At 36.0% G+C, this 23,157-nt stretch overlaps 2 protein-coding genes and 2 pseudogenes across 3 annotated transcripts; 3 read left to right on the top strand and 1 right to left on the bottom strand.

Annotated features, from left to right (window-relative positions):
* The first annotated feature begins 5,682 nt into the window (after nucleotides 1-5,682).
* Nucleotides 5,683-8,819, top strand: LOC117637105 (annotated as a pseudogene). The gene has a single exon (XR_004587148.1). The product of XR_004587148.1 is annotated as a pentatricopeptide repeat-containing protein At5g39710-like (transcript).
* Nucleotides 8,820-10,933: 2,114 nt separating this feature from the next.
* On the top strand, nucleotides 10,934-14,327 carry LOC117638488 (annotated as a pseudogene).
* Nucleotides 14,328-20,958: 6,631 nt separating this feature from the next.
* Nucleotides 20,959-21,708, top strand: LOC117638489 (uncharacterized mitochondrial protein AtMg00810-like). Its single transcript, XM_034373608.1, has one exon. The coding sequence runs from the start codon at nucleotides 20,959-20,961 to the stop codon at nucleotides 21,706-21,708; it is 750 nt and encodes a 249-aa protein (XP_034229499.1).
* Nucleotides 21,709-22,451: 743 nt separating this feature from the next.
* LOC117638896 (signaling peptide TAXIMIN 1-like) lies at nucleotides 22,452-22,729 on the bottom strand. The gene has a single exon (XM_034374063.1). It carries the CDS (start codon nucleotides 22,671-22,673, stop codon nucleotides 22,452-22,454), a length of 222 nt encoding a protein of 73 aa, XP_034229954.1. The 5' UTR covers nucleotides 22,674-22,729.
* Between the last annotated feature and the right edge of the window lie 428 nt (nucleotides 22,730-23,157).

Genomic DNA, 23,157 nt, shown 5'->3' on the forward strand with positions numbered 1-23,157 from the left:
TCTAACATTTGCATTTGCTTTTTGGGGTTTTCACAAACCAAACCACCCCCCCACAGGAACAGTTCAAGGGGCTATGTTTTTGTCATGTCCTATTTCCCTTCTCATATGCGAAATTTCCTTCTTGTTTTGTTTTATTTTTATTCTTGCAGCAAAAAATAAAAATGAAACTCAGCCATTTTTTGACTTTCAAGAAAAAATCAAATTTAAAAATGTTGCCATGTAAGATAATATATTTATCCTAATGTTATATATTAAATTAGCCTCTCCGCACGAACTTTCGCACCGGTGAGAGAATTTTTTTTTTTTAAAAAAAAGATTCATTATCTGAATTTTCTTTTAATTTTAATTTTTTTAATATGAAAAAGTGTGAATTTACCTTATTATCCTTATTTAATTAATAATTTCAATTCTTAATGTTTGCATTAAGCAATGACATTTTATGGTATTTTGAATGTTTTACCATTTTCTGCCTTTTGCTTTATATATATGGATTACAATCTATCACAAATCCACCCACCTTCATATTAATGTTTTTATACTTCATATTTTGTGTTATAATTTACTCACAAAGCATGCCATTAAGTCCTTGATTTGTAAATATACATTTTTTTTTCCTTTCTAATAACAGTTCCTAATTTCTAGCATATCCATAATTCCGTTTTTAGTCCCTCTAATATTAGATTATTTTCCTTTTTCTCTCAAACGCTCTCCACATCTCTCCCTCTCAAACAACATTAGGCATAAATCCATCAAACTTCGGCTAAATTAACAAAGTTCATAGCCTTATGAATGGTGTTCATGTGAGACTAAGAAGACTTTAGTCTTATTTAATAAAAACTATCTTGCATCCTCCATGGATGCCCTTCCCATGGACAGAGTCGTGAGTTTTATGAAGAACTACCCTTAAGCTTTCATCTATGCCCATCAAATGAATTAGAGATTTTTAGCTGGCAAATGATTGATTGTTTTGGATCTTACTTTGTGGCCGCATTCTTAGAAAAACTAAATTGATCAGAATCTTTTTAAACAAAGTAAAAATCTTTCATAAGGATCTGATAAAACAAGATTTTCCTGGACTCCTTTCCCTCTTTCTAATTGGTTGGAGGTCCAAAATATTTGTTGCAAAAACTGCCTCAATCCTTCATTTGAACGAATGCGTTAACTAATGAATTAATTAATTAATCTGCTTCAAAAAGAGCAAATTTATGATGACAATTGAAGATTCCAAGATCCGTAATGATTCAAACATATCATCTCGAAGTGTCCAAGTTCGCAATAAAAGGGAGAGGCCAAGAGTGGCGTTTGATTTTTGCTGTCTCCCTTTCAGTATCGGCAATCATTTTATTTTCCTTTTTGCTGTTTACTTACATTTGATTTTCTCATTGGCCTTTCCCGTAATGATTATTTTCCCCTTTGCTGATCTATAGAATCCCCTTTGCGGAAACAACGGGCCCTCTCTCTCTTCTTGGACTTAAGTGCATCAAAGTGAAACTGAAACTTAGTCTAAGTGCATCCAAGTACATCAAAGTGAAACTTAGTCCACTTTTGTTTAAACTGGCTTCTTTTTTCCTTTTTTTTTTCTTTTTAACTAGTACTAATTATTTTGATATAAGTTGAAATGTAGAAATATTATTCTAATGAGAAATATAGCATTAATAAGATGTGAAGGAGATGTTTAAAATGAGGCTAATATCAGATATATTTTACAATATATACTATTTACTAGTGAATTAATATGCACACCGAAGTAAATTTAATCATCTCCTTTTTCACAACATATGCTATTTACTTGAGATCTGTTGAGTCAGAAGTTGAAAAACCAAGCGACACAGGAAGAGAAAAAATGACAATTCAAGGCATTTACTATCATGTTTTATGCAATTGTCCGTGGCATGCTTTAGATGCCAAATGCAGGAAATACAAATGAAAACTGGGTTTTTGGTCTGGAATTGAAGCATCTCAAGGGACTTGCTTTCTTTGTTCTTATTAGTTATGCTCCGGAATTAATGGGAGTCAGTGCAAAAATATGTGGGTTGGAAGTCCCAGGTTTTTATTTTGTTGTCTGAATGCAATTTGGTTGAATTTGATGGCTCAGTTTGGCACGCATCAGTCAAAGACATTTCGTATAAACGTCAACTCAGCAGTTCGCACCCAGAATGCGAATAATATATACGTATAGAGAGGGAGAGCGGGAGAGAGAGAGAGAGGGAGACATAAACATACAGACATGTTTCCTGCCGACATTCTCATCTAGCTTTATCCATTCTCGTTCAGCCTCCATTTTCACGAGAACATATGGCTATGTCTGAAATAGGAACCTGTAAGTATTATCATACGCACATTAGTCAGGTAGCGACCAAATAGGGTTAAAGAGGAGTGAGTGAGAGAGTGTGCATATGCATGTCCAACTATACTTAACAAGCATGCATATATACTTTTCATGACAATTAATGCTTCGTTCAATTGCCCTAATTATTACTTAGAAATGTGAACCTTTGCTTTCAGGGAGGACCCTACGCTACGGTACGGCCAATTTGGATACTCCTTTTGGATAGTACAAAAATGCATCCAAGAATTAACAAGACATATATACTCCTTTTTCTTTTAAATAAGATCAAAGATAAATAATAATAAAAACTAAAAGAAAAGAAAGAAAGAGGGTGCAGCCGATGGCATTACATCCGTTTTGTGATGCCAGAAGATGTTTTTATGGATCAACTTGATCTTGTAGTATTATTAGTTATTACTGATATTAAACGAAAGTTTTATATGTTCGAATTCTCCTTCTTGATCAATTTAAAAAGGAAAATGCTTCAATAATGGTCCGAGATAGGAGTGGCTCTCTTAAAAATATACATTTTTTTTTTCTCGTTCATGTGTAGTTCTTGTTTTTGAAGATGAAGATTTGAGTATAATTTTGTAAACCAAAATAGTACCTTTTTTTTTTTTTCCCCCGTGAGTTTGACCAAGGACAAATACATGTTAAAATCAAACAAACAAAGCATGCATCCATCGCCTACAAATATGTACAAAATGAATGTAGTTACACAAAATATGTAAGAACAAGAGATGAAATTGTTTATTTTAAATTTCTAATATATAATTTAACATAATTAATCTCAAGAGATTAAGATCAGTGGACGGATTGCCCAGAAGATGTGGAGCGGTGGTCCTGTTTCTTAGTTTTATTTTATTCTAATAATTTTCAAAAACGCTTTAGGAGTTTAATGTGATTTGTTTTCTATTTATGATTTTTATTTATTTTTAGCTTTCTGGCTTTCAATACGAATTTGCTGTTTATGCAGTTGCGCGGCAGATCCAGAATTTTTTTAGGAAAGGGGCAATGTTAAAAGGCTAAAATATAAAATATATATATATATAATAACCACAATTTTAACAATACTAAGGTTATTCATAATTAAAATAAATAAGAGTTTTATGTCTAAGACTAATTGACCATAGTCTATTTTGTATCAATTAATATGCACAAAATTCATGTTACACAATTATTTACCAAAATTCATATCAAATATGAATAATATGCATGTCATTTGCACAATTAGTCTATCAAAATTCATATGAAATCAACGATTAATCTAACCAAAATCAATACGAATTAATCTAACCCAAAGTACAAGTGATTTGGAGATCATGAGATAAAAGTACATGTGATTATGAGTTTGGGGTATTTTTCGCTGATTTTTTTAATCAATTTCTAAAGTTAGTCTAGTTAAAATTTGACACATGGCACCTTAATAGTGGACCATATTAAAATGGAATGCAAGTTGAGAAGCACAAGATTTTAACTACAAACAAGTCAAGTCATCTTCTTCTTTGACTGGTGTCTACAACTTAAGAGAAAAAAATTTAAAATCTTCTAAATTCTATAACTTTGGTTGTATAGATTCAATTGACGAACCGATTTCTCCTACATGATCGTGAGATCAAGCTCAATAATCTAAGGTAAATATTCAAGTTCTCACACAGTAGCAACAAAACCGCCTCTCTGAGGCTTTTAATCGAACACTTGGTCGGCACAAGTAAATGGGCAAATTCCTGCATTTTCAACTCATTTTTTGGCGAGGAGAGGTGCGTCTGCACCTCCTTGCGCCTCATTGGGTCCACAACTTGAGGCAAATATATATCATAAGTCTGAGTACATGTGCTTCTGATTGCTGAATCAGGGATATAGTCATTATTTGCATTGTGCGTGATTCTCTCCAGATCAATTCAACATGTTGTTGTGTTTGGTGACTGGAGAAGTTTTATCCATATTATTCGGCACATAATTACTTTGTATTTTTGTTTGTTTATCAATAATATGCTATTGCTTATTTTCAAAAAAATACATAGTGAGCTATATTTGGAAATAGATAATAATATAGTAAATTGCTTTTCTCCCCCAAATCTGTGCAGCCTATGGTTGCCTTCTTTATAGCTCCGCCATATGCATTTCCTAAGTTTTTTTTCCAAGCATATGCATTTCCTAAGTTTGATGATGCATTTTATTATCATTAATTTATATTTTCTTAATTAGTATATGTATATGTGTGTATGATTTCTTCTTAATATGTATTGTTTGTTCAAAACCCAAAATATTTTTCATCCTTTTTTTTTTAAACCTTTCCTATTGAGAGGGCGATAGAATATTAAACTCACACACACTACACTAATACTAGGAATTAGAAGAGTGTTGCTTCATCAGCTAGTTGCTCGTCAGCAGATGAATCAAATTTTTTAGTTTCTTCTTTCTACAAATTTGCTTCTTCTTTTTTCCCCTCTTTTTCTAAGAAAAAGGCAAAATGACATGTAGTCTAGGGACTGCTTTTTTGTTCCTTGGTGAAACTTATGATCGAGACATTTTTTGAATCTCAACAATTCTGATAGATATCAAGCATGTTCACTTTTAAAAGACCTTTTGCCCTTCAACCTTTCTAATGGACTGCCTTGACTGTTTGATAGGTAACCGAGAAACTCATCATGCAAGAAGTAAATCAAAGCAAAATAAATCTGGTAATAAAAGTTTGAATCACAACATGATTAGGCAAAAATACAAAGACTACTTGCTTACCTACTTTTTTTCGATTTTTATGACTTCACTAAAAAATTCCATATTGATCGAGCTAAGCCCATCACCATCACTTTTATTCTCATTAAAACCTTAGAGCATCTTAATTAGAATATGTGAGAAAGTTACATAAATGAAAGACTAGCAAGCATGTATTTTTACATCTAAAATAATCAGCACGTAGAAGAGAGAGAGAGAGAACACCATAATTTACATATTAATCCACATAAAGAGGGAGCAATATATCACGATTATATTTGAAGAAGACTTTCTTTCTTTATGTAAATCACAATTTACAGAAATCTTTCATTACAAATATAAGAAATATTTATGCACACATATTAAATTATGATTAGCATGAAGTTTCTAGGAGGCGAGCATTTTCTCGCTTTTCGTTTCAACTTAAGCGAAAAAACATCTCTAATGGACCCAAGGGTTCTAAATGTCCAAGCCCTGCTGCAGGGATTGAGCGAAGTCCACAGCTGGTTTCAGCCCATGGAACCGAACCAAAGCGGGGCCTGAAATTGAAAGATCCACAAGAAAAAATATATTTTTATTCATAAATAAAACATCCTACTTTGACTCTCTTGTAATTTTCGTCTTCTCCGTTCTACTTCCCGCTGTGCTTCTGATAAACCTCTAACTTCATCAATTCCGGAAATGCCCCTACTGAAACCTCATATTCACAAGCCGTCTTCCTTCCCCTGTGCTCCCTCCGACACCCTGTTCGCAGAAAGAGCAATCACATACCTCAAACGCCATCCCCACAACCTCACTTCTCTCTCTTCCTGTTTTACCCCTGAGGCAGCCTCCTTTTTGCTCCTCAAGTCCCAATTCGACCAGCCCCTAACCCTAAAGTTCCTCAGCTGGGCTTTGAACCATGGTTTCTTCACCTTCCAATGCAAGTGACTCGCCCTCCACATCCTCACTCTCTTCAAGCTCTACAAGAGCGCTCAACACCTCGCCGAGGACGTTGCCGTCAACACCATCGACGACAGAGGTAATTTGGTCTTTCAGTGCCTCAGTGACTCCCTGCATATCTACAATTCGAGCTCGGCGGTTTTCGACTTGGTGGGGAAGTCTTACTCTCTCTTGAATTTAATTGATGAAGCTCCGAATATTGTTAATTTAGCCAAAGTTCATAGATTTATGCCTGGTGTACTGTCATATAATGCAATTTTAGATGCAATAAGTAGGTCAAAAGAGTCTGTTCAATTTGCTGAGGAGGTGTTTTCTGAGATGATTAGCAATGGGGTATCCCCGAATGTGCATTACTTACAATATTTTGATTAGGGGTTTTAGCGGGGCGGGGAATTTTAAAATGGGGCTGTAGTTTTTTGGTGGAATGGAAAGAAATGGATGTTTGCCGAATGTGGTTACTTATAATACGCTGATTGATGCATATTGCAAATTGAATAGGATTGATCAGGCATTTGAACTGTTGAGATTGATGGCGTTGAAGGGATTGGAGCTGAATTTGATTTCATATAATGTGGTAATCAACAGGTTGTGTTGAGAAGGGAGGATGAATGAGACAAGTCAGGTTCTCTAGGAGATGAAAAGAAAAGGTTTTGTTCCTGATGAGGTGACTTGTAAATTGTAATACACTTATTAGTGGGTATTGCAAGGAAGGTAATGTTCACCAAGCACTTGTTCTGCAAGAGGAGATGTGGAGTGATCGCTTGTCTCCCAATGTATTCAATGTCATTAATGCTATGTGTAAGCCTAAGAATTTCAATCGAGCAATGGAGTTTTTCGATCAGATGCGTGTTAGAGGACTTCGTCCAAATGAGAGGATGTACACTACGTTGATTGATGGTTTCTACCAACAGGGGTTCTTAAATGATTGGGAATGGATTATCACCTTTGATTTTACAATGCACTTTATCAATTGATACTGCTTATTGGGGAGGATGGAAGATGCCATTCGAATCCTACAAGTTATGACAGGGAAAGGGTTGTCCCCTGATGTACCAAGTTATAGTACTATTATAACTGGGTTTTGTTGGCATCAAGAATTGGAGAGCGCATTTCGAATGAAGCTGGAGATGATGGATAAGGGTGTAATGAAGCTGGAGATGATGGATAAGGGTGTATCACTTGATGCTGTTACCTATTCATCACTCATTCAAGTTGTCTGTCAGCAAAGAAGACTGGGTGAATCTTGTGATCTATTCCAAGAAATGTTGAGTATGGGTATGCCTCCTGATGAATTTACATACACAACATTGATCAATGCTTACTGTGTGGAAGGGGATTTAAATAAGTCTCCTCATTTGAATGATGAAATGATACAAAAATGATTCCTACCTGATGTTGTTACCTACAGTGTGCTCATTTATGGACTTAACTAACAAGCTCAAACGAGGGAAGCAAGGAGGCTTCTGCTCAACTTGTTCTATGAGGAGTCTGTCCCTGATGATGTCACATATATTACGCTAATAGAGAACTGCACTAATGGTGAATTTAAGAGTGCGGCTGCTTTAGTAAAGGGATAATGTATGAAGGGTTTGATGAAAGAAGCACACCTAGTTTTTGAGACAATGATTGAGAGGAAACACAAACGTAACGAAGCAGTTTATCATGTTATTATTCATGGTCATTGTAAGGGTGGAAATGTTATCAAGGCATACAACCTGTACAAAGAAATGTTGCATTCTGGTTTTGTTCCGCATACTGTGATGGTTATTGGGCTGGTTAAAGCACTTTTCACAGAGGGGATGAACAATGAATTGAGTTAAGTCATAGGGAACACACTGAGAAACTGTCAGCTTTCTGATGCTGAATGTGCAAAACTACTCGTTGCCATCAACCATAAAGAAGGAATATGGATGAAGTTTTTAATGTGCTTAATGATAGCCAAGGACGGCCTCCTTTCAAATAGTGGAGTAAGAGCTTCTGCAGGGGGATAACTAATGGCAAGCATTCTCTTATTAAAAGGAGCAAAAAATGATGGCAAAAGTTCAAGCTGATTGCAATCTTTTTGGTTGACAGAGTAACTGATGAAGCCGAAGTGCATAATCACCTTGATTGTGATTATTGTCTGATAAAATACTTCAGTGTTATGGTGGCTTGTGCAGATAAGCCTTATTACTCCATGCCCATGTTTTCTTACAATCCAGCCAACCTTTTTATGAAGATTCTTCATTTATCATGCAGTTACTTTCTTACAAGTTCAGGTAATGTGTGTGTGTGTGTGCATGTTTAAGGTTTTTTTCATCATGGAAGAGAAAGGGAAATACATTGGCCGTACAGATTGTTGTTTTTGTATACTATGTGTACTCATGACTCATTATTGGACTTTTCAGTTTCAGTTAAAAGATGGTTGCAGTTTAATCTATTCTCGGATACTGAGTCGTTCTTGAGAAGATAAAATAAGTTTCATACCAAAGCACAAGCAAACAAGGACCTGAAGAAGCATTAGGTCCTGTCTTCCTTGTAGTGTAACTGCAAATAGTGTTTCTCTGCGCTGCCATCTTCGCTTGCCGGTGTTTCTGGAAGTTGACATCTTGTGTTGCCTTAAAGGTATCTTGAGAAGCCAAGGATGTGGATCTCAAGCTGCATCTGATGAGATTTGAAGAATAATATACTGTCCTAAATATTGATTTATGGCGATTAAATCTTCAGATTTTACAGATGTATATATGTCTGATGATCTGCTGTATTTTGACAGCACAGTATACAAAATTGTAACCTGATATTTTATTGTCATCTTCATTTGTAAGTTTAATTGGGCAAAATTATTTGTGCAGCTATTGAGTTGGTTTTATGAATAAAGTTTGAAAGAAACATCGTGCGTAGCATTTGATATGGTACTATCCCTCTCTGAAAATCGGATCGGCAGCTACATAACATGCCAGTTATGTGATCAATCTTGTGAATGCTAGAATTTCCCATATCCCAATTTGATTGAATAGACCTCTGAAGTCTTAACCTATTGACCAAACGAAGTCTAGGATCGACGCTGGATTGGTTACCTTGCAGAACTTGTGCATCCTCACCAGAACTTCCAGAAACCTCAAATCTATGGCATTTTCCATCAATCCAGCGCCATACAGTCATCTGCCCTCTGTAGCTGTGTTTCACGACCAAGTATAAAAATTTACTTAGGATCTAAGGCACCTCACTGATGGATAGTAGTTTACTTCTTGCTTAAGAATATTTTCCGTGGGCATCATAACTGCTATGCAACTCATATTGTCTCTAACCAGCATGGACATTTTGCTTCTTCTCTCAACTAATAATAGGTTTATGATCTCAATCACATTTACAAGCAAACCACTTTAACATGTTAGATGACAGATAAAGAATACTTGTAATATACTGACCTGTGCCATAAGGTAGTTGACAGAGGAAGGTAAATATAAGGACAATTGAAAATGTAATGACTCATGAGATTTGTTTGGTAATAAACTTTGGGTATGAAAGAGAAAAAGTGAGATTAAATCAACATAAAGCTATTATTTGTGGGATTTCTGTTCACTTTCTTCAATTTTCTCAGTAACCAAACATACAATTGTCCATCAATCCCAAAACTCAATAACTCTAATAACTAACAAATACATACGATTCAGGTTGCTATTTCTGCCCATTTACAAAATCTTCTTCTTCATAGCCTATTTATTCGTACTTGCTGCATCGATAAGGCTTTTATTTTTTTTATTTTTTTAAATTTATTTTTGAATTTTTTTATTAGTGAGGAGTTGGGAGATCAAATTGCTACCCCTTTTAACATTGGAAATGAGCAGGTACCACAGTAGTGGTCTCTCCTGCTTGACACTCAGGTTCGAAACCCTAAGGGGTTTCTTTCTCTCAATGTAACTAAAAAAACATTTATCTAAATCATCTTGATTGGGCTGTTTTTGGTGGCTTTCTATCTTGAGATCTATTGGGTTGAGAACTTGATTGAAAAAGTATAGGCTAGGCCACGTGTGGAGGATTAGACTAAGTTAGCTTAGAAATGGCTAGATTTCGTGTGAAATCAAAGAAGCACTTGGATGGATTAATTATTCATACAAAATTGATGTCTTAAAGTTATCCCCACCCACTCATCCTTCAACTTAAGAGCAACATCCATACTTTCTCTTGATTGGATATTTAGCAATAATCCAAGCTAGCCTAGTCTAGCTAATCCAAGGGCTGATTTCTACTGTAGTGCTAAGTTTCATTTTTTCGATGTAAACTCTAACCCTCAAGCTTGCTCTTGTCCCGATAATTTTATTTTAGAGTTGCTTAGCATGACATGTGAATAAAATTAAAATAAGCCTTAGTTGCTAAGTTTCATTTTTTCAATGTAACTTGCTCTTGTCCCTATAATTCTATTTTAGAGTTGCTTAGGAATAAAATCAAATAAAAGCCTTAGTTATACTGGATAACTAAGGCTTATTTTTATGTATTTAGCCTTTAAGCACTTTGGTGGGATAAGATTTATTGCTCTACAAGTTTTTTTTATTTATTTTAAAGGCTTTTGAGCAGTGGCAGATCTAGGATTCTATGGACTAAGGATCACAGTGTAAAAGTTCCAAAATTTTTCTACGAAGAAAATAATACTAAAAAAATAAAAAGATAGTACTTCCATTCATAATTCATAGCAAAATCAATAATATAAGTTACAATTGTCCATGACGAGTTTTTATCTTTTGAAAACATTGCATTATAGTTTTATTATCAATACAAGCAAAAAAAACTCCCTCTCAATGTAAACAATATCTCATTTACTCAGTGGCGGAGCCACTCCTAGACCTGGAGTGGCCCTGGCCCCCCTATTTTTTTTTATCACTCCTCTATTATATTATATATAATATATAGAATTTGTAATAAACAACTTAGAATTTAAGTTAAAATTTTCTCTAAAACAAATTAGACATGACTCAATTAGAAATATTTAGCTCTAAACTGAAATTGGTACTTAGGTGACGAGGGGTAAATTTAAAAGATATTCAATCAAGAATGCAACAACCTTCACACACTCTAGACCTTGAACAAATACTCTTATGACTAGTCAACTGTTAGATATGAATTATACCAAACAATAACATACACAGAGCATGCCAAGATGTACCTGCAGGCCTAGAGTATTACTAGTGACAACCTAGGCACTCAGAAGGACCCATCAATCTAGGCATCCCTTGTGCTAGCAACAACTATGGTGAAAGTGTGTGAAGACAACATAATCAAGCAAACACCAAACAGCAGAAAAAGATGACTAGTCAACCGCACAAATTCAGATGACTAGTCAACTATCAAGAACACAAACCCAGAAAATTTACAGAGATGGAAACCAGAAATTGTTCACCCAGAAACCCACCATTGGGAAAAAACTGGGGGTCATCAACCGACCAGGCAATCCACTAAGCAAAAAAGATTCTTACAAAGAACACTAGCAAGCTCAAGAAATTCCTAGGTCTATTTAGGAAGATGAGCTATACCTCCTTTGTGCAATCTTCTTCTCCAACTTAGCAAAGCTTGAAGCTCAGTTCTTCATGGCAATGGCAGCTCCTTCTCCAGCTCTTTCATCCCATGGCACTAGCTTGCAAGCTCTAACTCATACAAAAATGAAATTTGGATTCATGGAGAAAATGACCAATTTCTTCAAGAAACCATACTCTTGAAGAAATCAATCTTGAATCTGACCTAGATGTATATGATAGAGTGTTTGATCTAGCAAGATGAAGTTTTCATATTTCAAATGCAGTTTTCAAAAAGAAACAATTTGGAAAACTCAAAGATGAAAAATATGAAGGTTACTCTTGAGGAAGAAGAAGCGAAAGTTTGCTATGAAACTTTCCAAAAACTTGTCCCCAAAAGTGACGGCTGCCAAATGAGGAATTGCAAGGCCTATACAGACCAAAAAATTCCCTTAGGTCAGAATCCCATGTGGCAGCAGAGAGAGAAAAAGGAATAGGACAAAAAAGTTGGTTATCAAGCTGGAGAGCAAGGATGACTAGTCATCCAAGAAACAGATGACTAGTCATCATTTTATGAAAACAGTATAATGCAATGTTATGCAATGCACAATTTACCTTTGCCAATTTGCATGAACCTCCATATGATAGTTGTTAGTTAAGAACACCTAGAGAAGCTATTCTCAATCTAAACTTGAGCTTGATAAATAACAATAGAAATCCTATTACAAAGTTGTCAAGGGAAGCCAAAAGANTTTTGCTCCTCAAGTCCCAATTCGACCAGCCCCTAACCCTAAAGTTCCTCAGCTGGGCTCGGAAACATGGTTTCTTCACCTTCCAATGCAAGTGACTTGCTCTCCACATCCTCACTCCCTTCAAGCTCTACAAGAGCGCCCAACCCCTCGTCGAGGACGTTGCCGTCAACACCATCGACGACAGAGGTAATTTGGTCTTTCAGTGCCTCAGTGACTCCCTGCATATCTACAATTCGAGCTCGGCGGTTTTCGACTTGGTGGGGAAGTCTTACTCTCTCTTGAATTTAATTGATGAAGCTCCGAATATTGTTAATTTAGCCAAAGTTCATAGATTTATGCCTGGTGTACTGTCATATAATGCAATTTTAGATGCAATAAGTAGGTCAAAAGAGTCTGTTCAATTTGCTGAGGAGGTGTTTTCTGAGATGATTAGCAATGGGGTATCCCCGAATGTGCATTACTTACAATATTTTGATTAGGGGTTTTAGCGGGGCGGGGAATTTTAAAATGGGGCTGTAGTTTTTTGGTGGAATGGAAAGAAATGGATGTTTGCCGAATGTGGTTACTTATAATACGCTGATTGATGCATATTGCAAATTGAATAGGATTGATCAGGCATTTGAACTGTTGAGATTGATGGCGTTGAAGGGATTGGAGCTGAATTTGATTTCATATAATGTGGTAATCAACGGGTTGTGTTGAGAAGGGAGGATGAATGAGACAAGTCAGGTTCTCTAGGAGATGAAAAGAAAAGGTTTTGTTCCTGATGAGGTGACTTGTAAATTGTAATACACTATTAGTGGGTATTGCAAGGAAGGTAATGTTCACCAAGCACTTGTTCTGCAAGAGGAGATGCGGAGGAATCGCTTGTCTCCCAATGTATTCAATGTCATTAATGCTATGTGTAAGCCTAAGAATTTCAATCGAGCAATGGAGTTTTTCGATCAGATGCGTGTTAGAGGACTTCGTCCAAATGAGAGGATGTACACTACGTTGATTGATGGTTTCTACCAACAGGGGTTCTTAAATGATTGGGAATGGATTATCACCTTTGATTTTACAATGCACTTTATCAATTGATACTGCTTATTGGGGAGGATGGAAGATGCCATTCGAATCCTACAAGTTATGACAGGGAAAGGGTTGTCCCCTGATGTACCAAGTTATAGTACTATTATAACTGGGTTTTGTTGGCATCAAGAATTGGAGAGCGCATTTCGAATGAAGCTGGAGATGATGGATAAGGGTGTATCACTTGATGCTGTTACCTATTCATCACTCATTCAAGTTGTCTGTCAGCAAAGAAGACTAGGTGAATCTTGTGATCTATTCCAAGAAATGTTGAGTATGGGTATGCCTCCTGATGAATTTACATACACAACATTGATCAATGCTTACTGTGTGGAAGGGGATTTAAATAAGTCTCCTCATTTGAATGATGAAATGATACAAAAATGATTCCTACCTGATGTTGTTACCTACAGTGTGCTCATTTATGGACTTAACTAACAAGCTCAAACGAGGGAAGCAAGGAGGCTTCTGCTCAACTTGTTCTATGAGGAGTCTCTCCCTGATGATGTCACATATATTACGCTAATAGAGAACTGCACTAATGGTGAATTTAAGAGTGCGGCTGCTTTAGTAAAGGGATAATGTATGAAGGGTTTGATGAAAGAAGCACACCTAGTTTTTGAGACAATGATTGAGAGGAAACACAAACGTAACGAAGCAGTTTATCATGTTATTATTCATGGTCATTGTAAGGGTGGAAATGTTATCAAGGCATACAACCTGTACAAAGAAATGTTGCATTCTGGTTTTGTTCTGCATACTGTGATGGTTATTGGGCTGGTTAAAGCACTTTTCACAGAGGGGATGAACAATGAATTGAGTTAAGTCATAGGGAACACACTGAGAAACTGTCAGCTTTCTGATGCTGAATGTGCAAAACTACTCGTTGCCATCAACCATAAAGAAGGAATATGGATGAAGTTTTTAATGTGCTTAATGATAGCCAAGGACGGCCTCCTTTCAAATAGTGGAGTAAGAGGGGGGATAACTAATGGCAAGCATTCTCTTATTAAAAGGAGCAAAAAATGATGGCAAAAGTTCAAGCTGATTGCAATCTTTTTGGTTGACAGAGTAACTGATGAAGCCGAAGTGCATAATCACCTTGATTGTGATTATTGTCTGATAAAATACTTCAGTGTTATGGTGGCTTGTGCAGATAAGCCTTATTACTCCATGCCCATGTTTTCTTACAATCCAGCCAACCTTTTTATGAAGATTCTTCATTTATCATGCAGTTACTTTCTTACAAGTTCAGGTAATGTGTGTGTGTGTGTGCATGTTTAAGGTTTTTTTCATCATGGAAGAGAAAGGGAAATACATTGGCCGTACAGATTGTTGTTTTTGTATACTATGTGTACTCATGACTCATTATTGGACTTTTCAGTTTCAGTTAAAAGATGGTTGCAGTTTAATCTATTCTCGGATACTGAGTCGTTCTTGAGAAGATAAAATAAGTTTCATACCAAAGCACAAGCAAACAAGGACCTGAAGAAGCATTAGGTCCTGTCTTCCTTGTAGTGTAACTGCAAATAGTGTTTCTCTGCGCTGCCATCTTCGCTTGCCGGTGTTTCTGGAAGTTGACATCTTGTGTTGCCTTAAAGGTATCTTGAGAAGCCAAGGATGTGGATCTCAAGCTGCATCTGATGAGATTTGAAGAATAATATACTGTCCTAAATATTGATTTATGGCGATTAAATCTTCAGATTTTACAGATGTATATATGTCTGATGATCTGCTGTATTTTGACAGCACAGTATACAAAATTGTAACCTGATATTTTATTGTCATCTTCATTTGTAAGTTTAATTGGGCAAAATTATTTGTGCAGCTATTGAGTTGGTTTTATGAATAAAGTTTGAAAGAAACATCGTGCGTAGCATTTGATATGGTACTATCCCTCTCTGAAAATCGGATCGGCAGCTACATAACATGCCAGTTATGTGATCAATCTTGTGAATGCTAGAATTTCCCATATCCCAATTTGATTGAATAGACCTCTGAAGTCTTAACCTATTGACCAAACGAAGTCTAGGATCGACGCTGGATTGGTTACCTTGCAGAACTTGTGCATCCTCACCAGAACTTCCAGAAACCTCAAATCTATGGCATTTTCCATCAATCCAGCGCCATACAGTCATCTGCCCTCTGTAGCTGTGTTTCACGACCAAGTATTAACATTTACTTAGGATCTAAGGCACCTCACTGATGGATAGTAGTTTACTTCTTGCTTAAGCGTATTTTCCGTCGACATCATAACTGCTATGCTACTCATATTGTCTCTAACCAGCATGGTCATTTTGCTTCTTCTCTCAACTAATAATAGGTTTATGATCTCAATCACATTTACAAGCAAACCACTTTAACATGGTAGATGACAGATAAAGAATACTTGTAATATACTGACCTGTGCCATAAGGTAGTTGACAGAGGAAGGTAAATATAAGGACAATTGTAAATGTAATGACTCATGAGATTTGTTTGGTAATAAACTTTGGGTATGAAAGAGAAAAAGTGAGATTAAATCAACATAAAGCTATTATTTGTGGGATTTCTGTTCACTTTCTTCAATTTTCTCAGTAACCAAACATACAATTGTCCATCAATCCCAAAACTCAATAACTCTAATAACTAACATACGATTCAGGTTACTGTTTTTGCCCATTTACAAAATCTTCTTCTTCATAGCCTATTTATTCGTAGTTGCTGCATCGATGAGGCTTTTATTTATTTTTTAAATTTTTAAATTTTTTTTTTTATTAGTGAGGAAATGGGAGATCAAATTGCTACCCCTTTCAACATTGGAAATGAGCAGGTACCACAGTGGTGGTCTCTCTCTTCTCCCCTGCTTGAGACTCAGGTTCGAAACCCTAAGGGGTTTCTTTCTCTCAATGTAACTAAAGAAAACATTTATATCTAAATCATCTTGATTGGGCTGTTTTTGGTGGCTTTCTATCTTGAGATCTATTGGGTTGAGAACTTGATTGAAAAAGTATAGGCTAGGCCACGTGTGGAGGACTAGACTAGGTTAGCTTAGAAATGGCTAGATTTCGTGTGAAATCAAAGAAGAACATGGATATTGTCTTCGCACTTGGATGGATTAATTATTCATACAAAATTGATGTCTTACAAGGGAGTTGTTGGAGTGCTTTTGTAAGTCCTGTTGGCGTGCTATAAAATTTCTAAGTCTTCCGCTAATCCTTCAACTTTAGAGACAACATCCATACTTTCTCTTGATTGCATACTTTCTCTTGATTGCATACTTTCTCTTGGATGGATATTTAGCTGTAATCCAACCTAGCCTAGTCTAGCTAATCCAAGGGCTGATTTCTACTGTAGTGCTAAGTTTCATTTTTTCGATGTAAACTCTTAACCCTCAAACTTGCTCTTGTCCCGATAATTTCATTTTAGAGTTGCTTGACATGAGAATAAAATAAACATAAGCCTTAGTTGCTAAGTTTCATTTTTTCAATGTAACTTGCTCTTGTCCCTATAATTCTATTTTAGAGTTTCTTAGGAATAAAATAAAATAAAAGCCTTAGTTATACTGGATAACTAAGGCTTATTTTTATGTATTTAGCCTTTAAACACTTTGATGGGATAAGATTAGTTGCTCTACAAGTTTTTTTTTTTTAAAGACTTTTGAGTAGTGGCAGATCTAGGATTCTATGGACAAGGAGTCACAGTGTAAAAGTTCTGAAATTTTTATACGAAGAAAATAATACTAAAAAAATAGAAAGATAGTATTTCAATTCATAATTCATAGCAAAATTAATAATATAAGTTTTTATCTTTTGAAAACATTGCATTATAGTTTCGTTATCAATACAAGCAAAAAGATCCCTCTCAATGTAAATAATATCTCATCTACTTTAATTGGTCTTGAACTTGAATTACCCAGATTAGAAGAAATCGTTCCATAAATCCACACATTAATTAATTCAATTAATCATTAAGTTTTATCCAAATTATCATATGAATATGAAAATGTTAATAACTCACTACCAATGATCATTCAACCCTTCTTATCCCAATGTACATCCGCCTCTGCTTTTGAGCGTAATCTTGTTCAAAGAATTTACAGGTTAATAATAAAATGCACGAATGGGAATAGTGTTCAATACTTCAATTAGACTTTGCTTCTTGTCACCAAGAATATGGTGATGTATGTGAGTAAAGGTTGTTCCTTTTTTTATTTATTTACGAAAAGTAAAGGTTGTTCTTTTTGTTCATACCCGATTCATTAGGGAAAATTTGTTATCCCAAGACGTTTCAAGGACGTTTCTCTCAGTGTACAGCTGTGTGTTTGGATTGCTAGTTGTAATCAAAGCCCTTCAAATATTTGGTGAGACTGGTTACTCTAGAAGTTTTAAATAAATAAATAAAGTAAATGCTTTTGAGCATACTTAGTAAAATACAGAACAGAAAAAGTATGAATATAATACGTATGTAAAATACAAATGAAAAGTTTGGCCACTATATAATTTATTTAAAATTTGTAATATGTATTATTTTTATTCAATATTATGTGAAAAATATGTATAATATGTGAATTTTATATGTATTATTAAATTTTATAAAACAATACATATATTAAACATAAAAAATATATATATGTATAATATGTATATTGTATAGAAAAATACATGTATAAAAATATTTACGTATATATAATACGAATATTATACTTGAAAATGCTGACTAGGCTTTTCAGTATAATCTGATCATCATTGCCATTGGTTTCCCCTGGACACTACAAAGATATATGGGCTAATAATTAATGCACGAAGTGTTTAGATTTTTGCGCACATATTCGTTGGGTTGTTCTTGGTAAGTTGAATATCTTTGTCTCGAGCGCCGGCGCGCAGATACCCCCATCCGAACCAAACGACAAGAGCGCCATGTTTAACTTTAAGTTTTGACTGTTCCCATGCAAAGTGAGAGCCAATACATCACATGAAGGTCGCCAAGTGCATGCTTTGGAAAGAAAAAGTTGGTAGGTACGTCCTAACATGTGGGCTAAAATTTCACAACACAAAAATTTAGCTAATCCATCTACCCAAAATTATAAATTTAGCTCATCCCCATGCAAAGTGAGAGCCAATACATCACATGAAGGTTGCCAAGTGCGTGCTTTGGAAAGAAAAAGTTGGTAGGTGCGTCCTAACATGTGGGCTAAAATTTCAGAACACAAAAATTTAGCTCATCCATCTACCCAAAATTATAAATTTAGCTCATCCCCACATTTAAATTAAAGCCCACTGTATTTTCTTCAATAATTTGTTTATCATTGTTTTTATTACTTTTATGCGATTCTTGTACTAACCATATTCTTCCATAATTTATTTCTCATTGTTCCAATCGTTGATATTACAATTTACAATTAATGAACTAAAGTACATTTTTAAAATGAAGTTTTCGAAAGAAGTACCAAATTTGAATCTTCCCCTTTTACTCATCACAAGACAAAAAAAAAAAAAATATCCCCAAAATGTTAGAAATTATAGGCCTTTATATTTTCTCTCAAAATAGCAGCAAGTTAAATTTAGAGGGGCAAACGTGCCTGATATAAGTATTTTAACAACCCTCTATAGGGATGGCTACATAAAACAAGGTAACGAGATTATCTTTGTTCTTTTATTAGAGGGGCAGACGTGCATGATATATATGTAGTCTTTCAAGGAACATTCTGGCTTTGAAGTTATCTCCTATTCTTAGCTAGGCAGCCCAAATCTCTAGGCATATGCACATCGCATCATGGGGATCATTGTATTTTGCTTTAGCAAATCTAGTTGTTTCACCCAAAAAAAAAAAATCAGTTGTTTCCAGGTTGATTTCAATTCAATGTTAAAGGTGTTAAAATGTAAACTGCCTAGCTAATTTCAGATTAGTTTGTAAGCTCTAAGTCAGCTTATATTTAATATGTTCTAATCCTTGTGTTAGCTGAGTACCTTGAGTTTATATGCCAGGTGCAATGCTTGTGTCAGTTTCTATTCCCAGCTGTCCTAAAAGCTGTGTATTGCCATGTGTCATATTCACATTGGCTTACTTTTTCAAACGGTTAGATTTTGAATCGGCTGATGTAAGAGAACATGCTATTGTCATGAGGGCATATAGGCTTTGCTGCAACGGTTATGCAGAGCAAGCATTTTTGTTATTACAATCTTTGTTTTCTCTCTCTCTCTCTCTCTCTCTCTCTCTCTCTCTCTCTCTCTCTCTCTCTCTCTCAATACCTTCTTAGCTCCCTTAGAAATCCAAACCTTCAACATGGTATCAAGAGCGCAGGTTGGATCTGGATAGTGGGCGTTGAAGCTGTGTGAGCTGAGTCTGGAAATTCGACGAGAAATTTTCGACTCTCAGCTCATTGATTATGGTCTCAGATGGTTGGGTCAGGAGGGAGTGATCTTTGAGCTCCAATATTCAATGGGGAAAACTATGAGTTTTGGAAGATTCGAATGAGAACAATTTTCAAATCTTATGGAATCTGGGATTTAGTTGAGAAAGGTCTTCAAGCTCCAGATTCAAAGGTTGATGGAGAAGGGTCATCAGAGTCAGAGAAGGTGTCTTTGTTAATGAAGGATGCTAAGGCCCTTGGTATTATCCAAGGTGCTGTTTCAGATGACATTTTCCCCAGAATCTCAAATGAAGAAACCTCAAAAGGTGCTTGGGATATTTTGCATCAGGAGTTTCATGGTGATAAGCAATTCAGATCCATCAAGTTGCAGGGTCTGCGTCGTGATTTCGAGTACACCGGGATGAGGGATGATTAGATCTTGTCTGGGTACATCACTCGGCTACTTGAGCTTGTAAATAAGATGAAGGGATATGGGGAAGATCTGACCAAAGGGAGGATAGTTCAAAAACTGCTAATAAGCTTAACCAAGGAGTTTGATCCGGTCTACTATGTGATTGAGCAAACTAGGGACATTGAAACCATTGAAGTGCAGGAGGTAATTGCAGCATTAAGAGGATTTGCTCAGCGTCTTGACAGACATGCTGAAAGAACTACTGAGTAAGCTTTCAGCAGCATGAGCATAAACTCAAAAGGATCTCAGTCAAGTTCTAGTCCTGGCACTAATAAATCAAAGAAGAACTGGAAGTCCAAGGATAAGGATAAGAAATGGGATTATAAGAAATGGTTGATAGGCCAAGTAGTAAACCAATTGTGGAAGTGAAGTGGATATTCAAAACTAAGCTCAATCTTGATGGCTCCATTCAAAAACATAAAGCAAGGCTTGTTGCCAAGGGATAAACACACAAACCAGGGATTGATTTCAATGAAACCTTTGCTCCGGTGGCAAGGTTAGACACCATTAGAACCCTCATAGCTCTTGTTGCACTGAAAGGCTGGAAACCATGGCAATTGGATGTCAAATCAGCCTTCTTAAATGGTGTCCTTGAAGAAGAAGTTTATGTTGATCAACCGGATGGTTTTGTGGTTAAAGGTGATGAGGATAAAGTGTATAGGTTAAGAAAAGCTCTCTATGGGTTGAAGTAGGCTCCAAGGGCCTGGTATAGTGAAATCGACACCTACTTGAATCAGTGTGGTTTTCTCAAAAGTCCAAGTGAAGCAACTCTCTATGTGAGAAACAAGGAAGGTGTGGGAACACTAATAGTGTCAATCTATGTAGATGACTTAGTGCATACAGGAAGTAGTGATGAAATGGTGAAAGAATTCAAAGCTGAAATGATGTGCAAGTATGAGATGTCTGACTTGGGTTTACTCCACCATTTTCTTGGTATGGGAGTAACACAAACTGAAGGGAGCATCTTCATTCATCAAAAGAAGTATGCACTCACTCTCTTGGATAAGTTTGGACTCAAAGACTGCAAGTCAGTAAGCACTCCATTAGTGGCTACTGATAAATTGAAAAGAGAGGATGGAAGTGAAGCTGCAGATGAAAGTTTGTTCAGAAAAATTGTAGGTAGCCTGCTATATCTCACTGCAACCAGGCCAGATATCATGTTCTCTGCCAGCCTGCTTGCAAGATTCATGCACAACCCTTCTAAGATGCACTATGGGGCAGCTAAAAGGGTTCTAAGGTACATACAAGGCACGATTGATTATGGAATTGAGTATGTGACTGGAAAATCTGCACTCTTAGTAGGTTACTGTGACAGTGGCTGGAGTGGATATGAGGAAGATATGAAAAGCACTTCTGGATATGCGTTTTCATTTGGAAGTGGTGTTTTTTCATGGGCATCAGTCAAACAACACAGTGTGGCACTTTCTACTGCAGAGGCAGAGTATGTGAGTGCAGCAGAAGCTACATCACAAGCCATTTGGCTCAGGTTTGTTCTTGAAGATTTTGGGGAAGAACAGACCACTGCAACAACTATATTTTGTGACAACACTTCAGCCATAGCAATGGCTAAAAAATCCAGTTTTTCATCAATGGAGCAAGCACATTAAAAGGAAGTTTCATTTTATTAGAGAAGCAATACAAGAAGAAGTGATTGAACTGCTCTACTGCAAGGGAGAAGAGCAGATTGCTGATATCTTCACCAAAGCACTTCCCAAAGACAGGTTCGGCTATTTGAGGAGAATGCTTGGAGTGAAATCAGCTAGCACTTTAGAAGGGAGTGTTAAAATGTAAACTGCCTAGCTAATTTCAAATTAGTTTGTAAGCTCTAAGTCAGCTTATATTTAATCTGTTCTAATCCTTGTGTTAGCTGAGTACCTTGAGCTTATATGCCAGGTGCAATGATTGAGTCAGTTTCTATTCCCAACTGTCCTAAAAGCTGTGTATTGTCATGTGTCATATTCACATTGGCTTACTTTTACAAACGGTTAGATTTTGAATCGGCTGATGTAAGAGAACATGCTATTGTCATGAGGGCATATAGGCTCTGCTGCAACGGTTATGCAGAGTAAGCATTTTTGTTATTACAATCTTTGTTTTCTCAGCTCTCTCTCTCTCTCTCTCTCTCTCTCTCTCTCTCTCTCTCTCTCTCTCTCTCTCAATACCTTCTTAGCTTCCTTAGAAATCCAAACCTTCAACAAAAGGTAAGAGGAAAAAAAAAAAAAAAATTCTTGAAAATAGTTGTTGGTTTTTTTTTTTTTTTTTTTTAAAATAAATATAAAACACCAAACTCAGTGAAAAACTAAACTAAAAATAAAAAGAATAAAATTTAAACACTCTGAATGAGATGAGATTAGCAGGGGATTTGAGAAGTGAACCACTCCATGACATGAATTTGGGCTTTGACCAACTCCACGACCACCGTCACCCACAAACAGCACGGGCATATGCAAGTCAGCAACAATCTGACGATCCAGATAACGAGGCCGACGATGGAGAGGATGAGGGAGAGGAGAGCAAAAGGAAGGCCAAGCAGAAAGCCCAGAGGCCTGCAATCAGCTTCTGAAGAGCACATTTTCTCTCACTTTCTTTCTTCTTCTTATTTTCTGGGATTTTGGTTCTTCAGCAGCAACTGCTTGAGAGAGAAGAGAATGGAGAGAGACTTGTTTAGTAATGGGAGACGGCACACGCTGTGTGTTGTATTGTTGGAAATTTCTTGTTCTAGAAATAGTTATAGTTACTTGGACTAGGGATACCATTCCATGACTTTGACTCTATTAAGACAATTTCATTGTCTGGGATAAATATTATTCATCACTTGAGGTTCAGAGAAAAATATTCTTGATTATTTGAGATTAAGAAATAAATATTTTTGATAACCTAAGCTACAAGCTTGTATGTAAAACTTTTCAAATGAAGTAGAACGATGTAATTAAAATACAACATTACTATTTGTCAAATTGTCATCACCAGAAGTAGAAAAGATACAATCCCAACAGGAGCAATATGCAAAAACTTTCCATATATGCATCCATCAGGGAACAAAGCATACACAACAA

The sequence above is a fragment of the Prunus dulcis genome, chromosome 8 (genome assembly GCF_902201215.1).
Source record: "Prunus dulcis chromosome 8, ALMONDv2, whole genome shotgun sequence".
In the NCBI taxonomy this organism is placed as follows: Eukaryota; Viridiplantae; Streptophyta; class Magnoliopsida; order Rosales; family Rosaceae; genus Prunus; species Prunus dulcis.

Coding starts and splice junctions, on each gene's coding strand:
- LOC117638489 (XM_034373608.1), top strand. CDS start 20,959: ATGGTGAAAGAATTCAAAGCTGAAATGATGTGCAAGTATGAGATGTCT.
- LOC117638896 (XM_034374063.1), bottom strand. CDS start 22,673: ATGTGCTCTTCAGAAGCTGATTGCAGGCCTCTGGGCTTTCTGCTTGGC.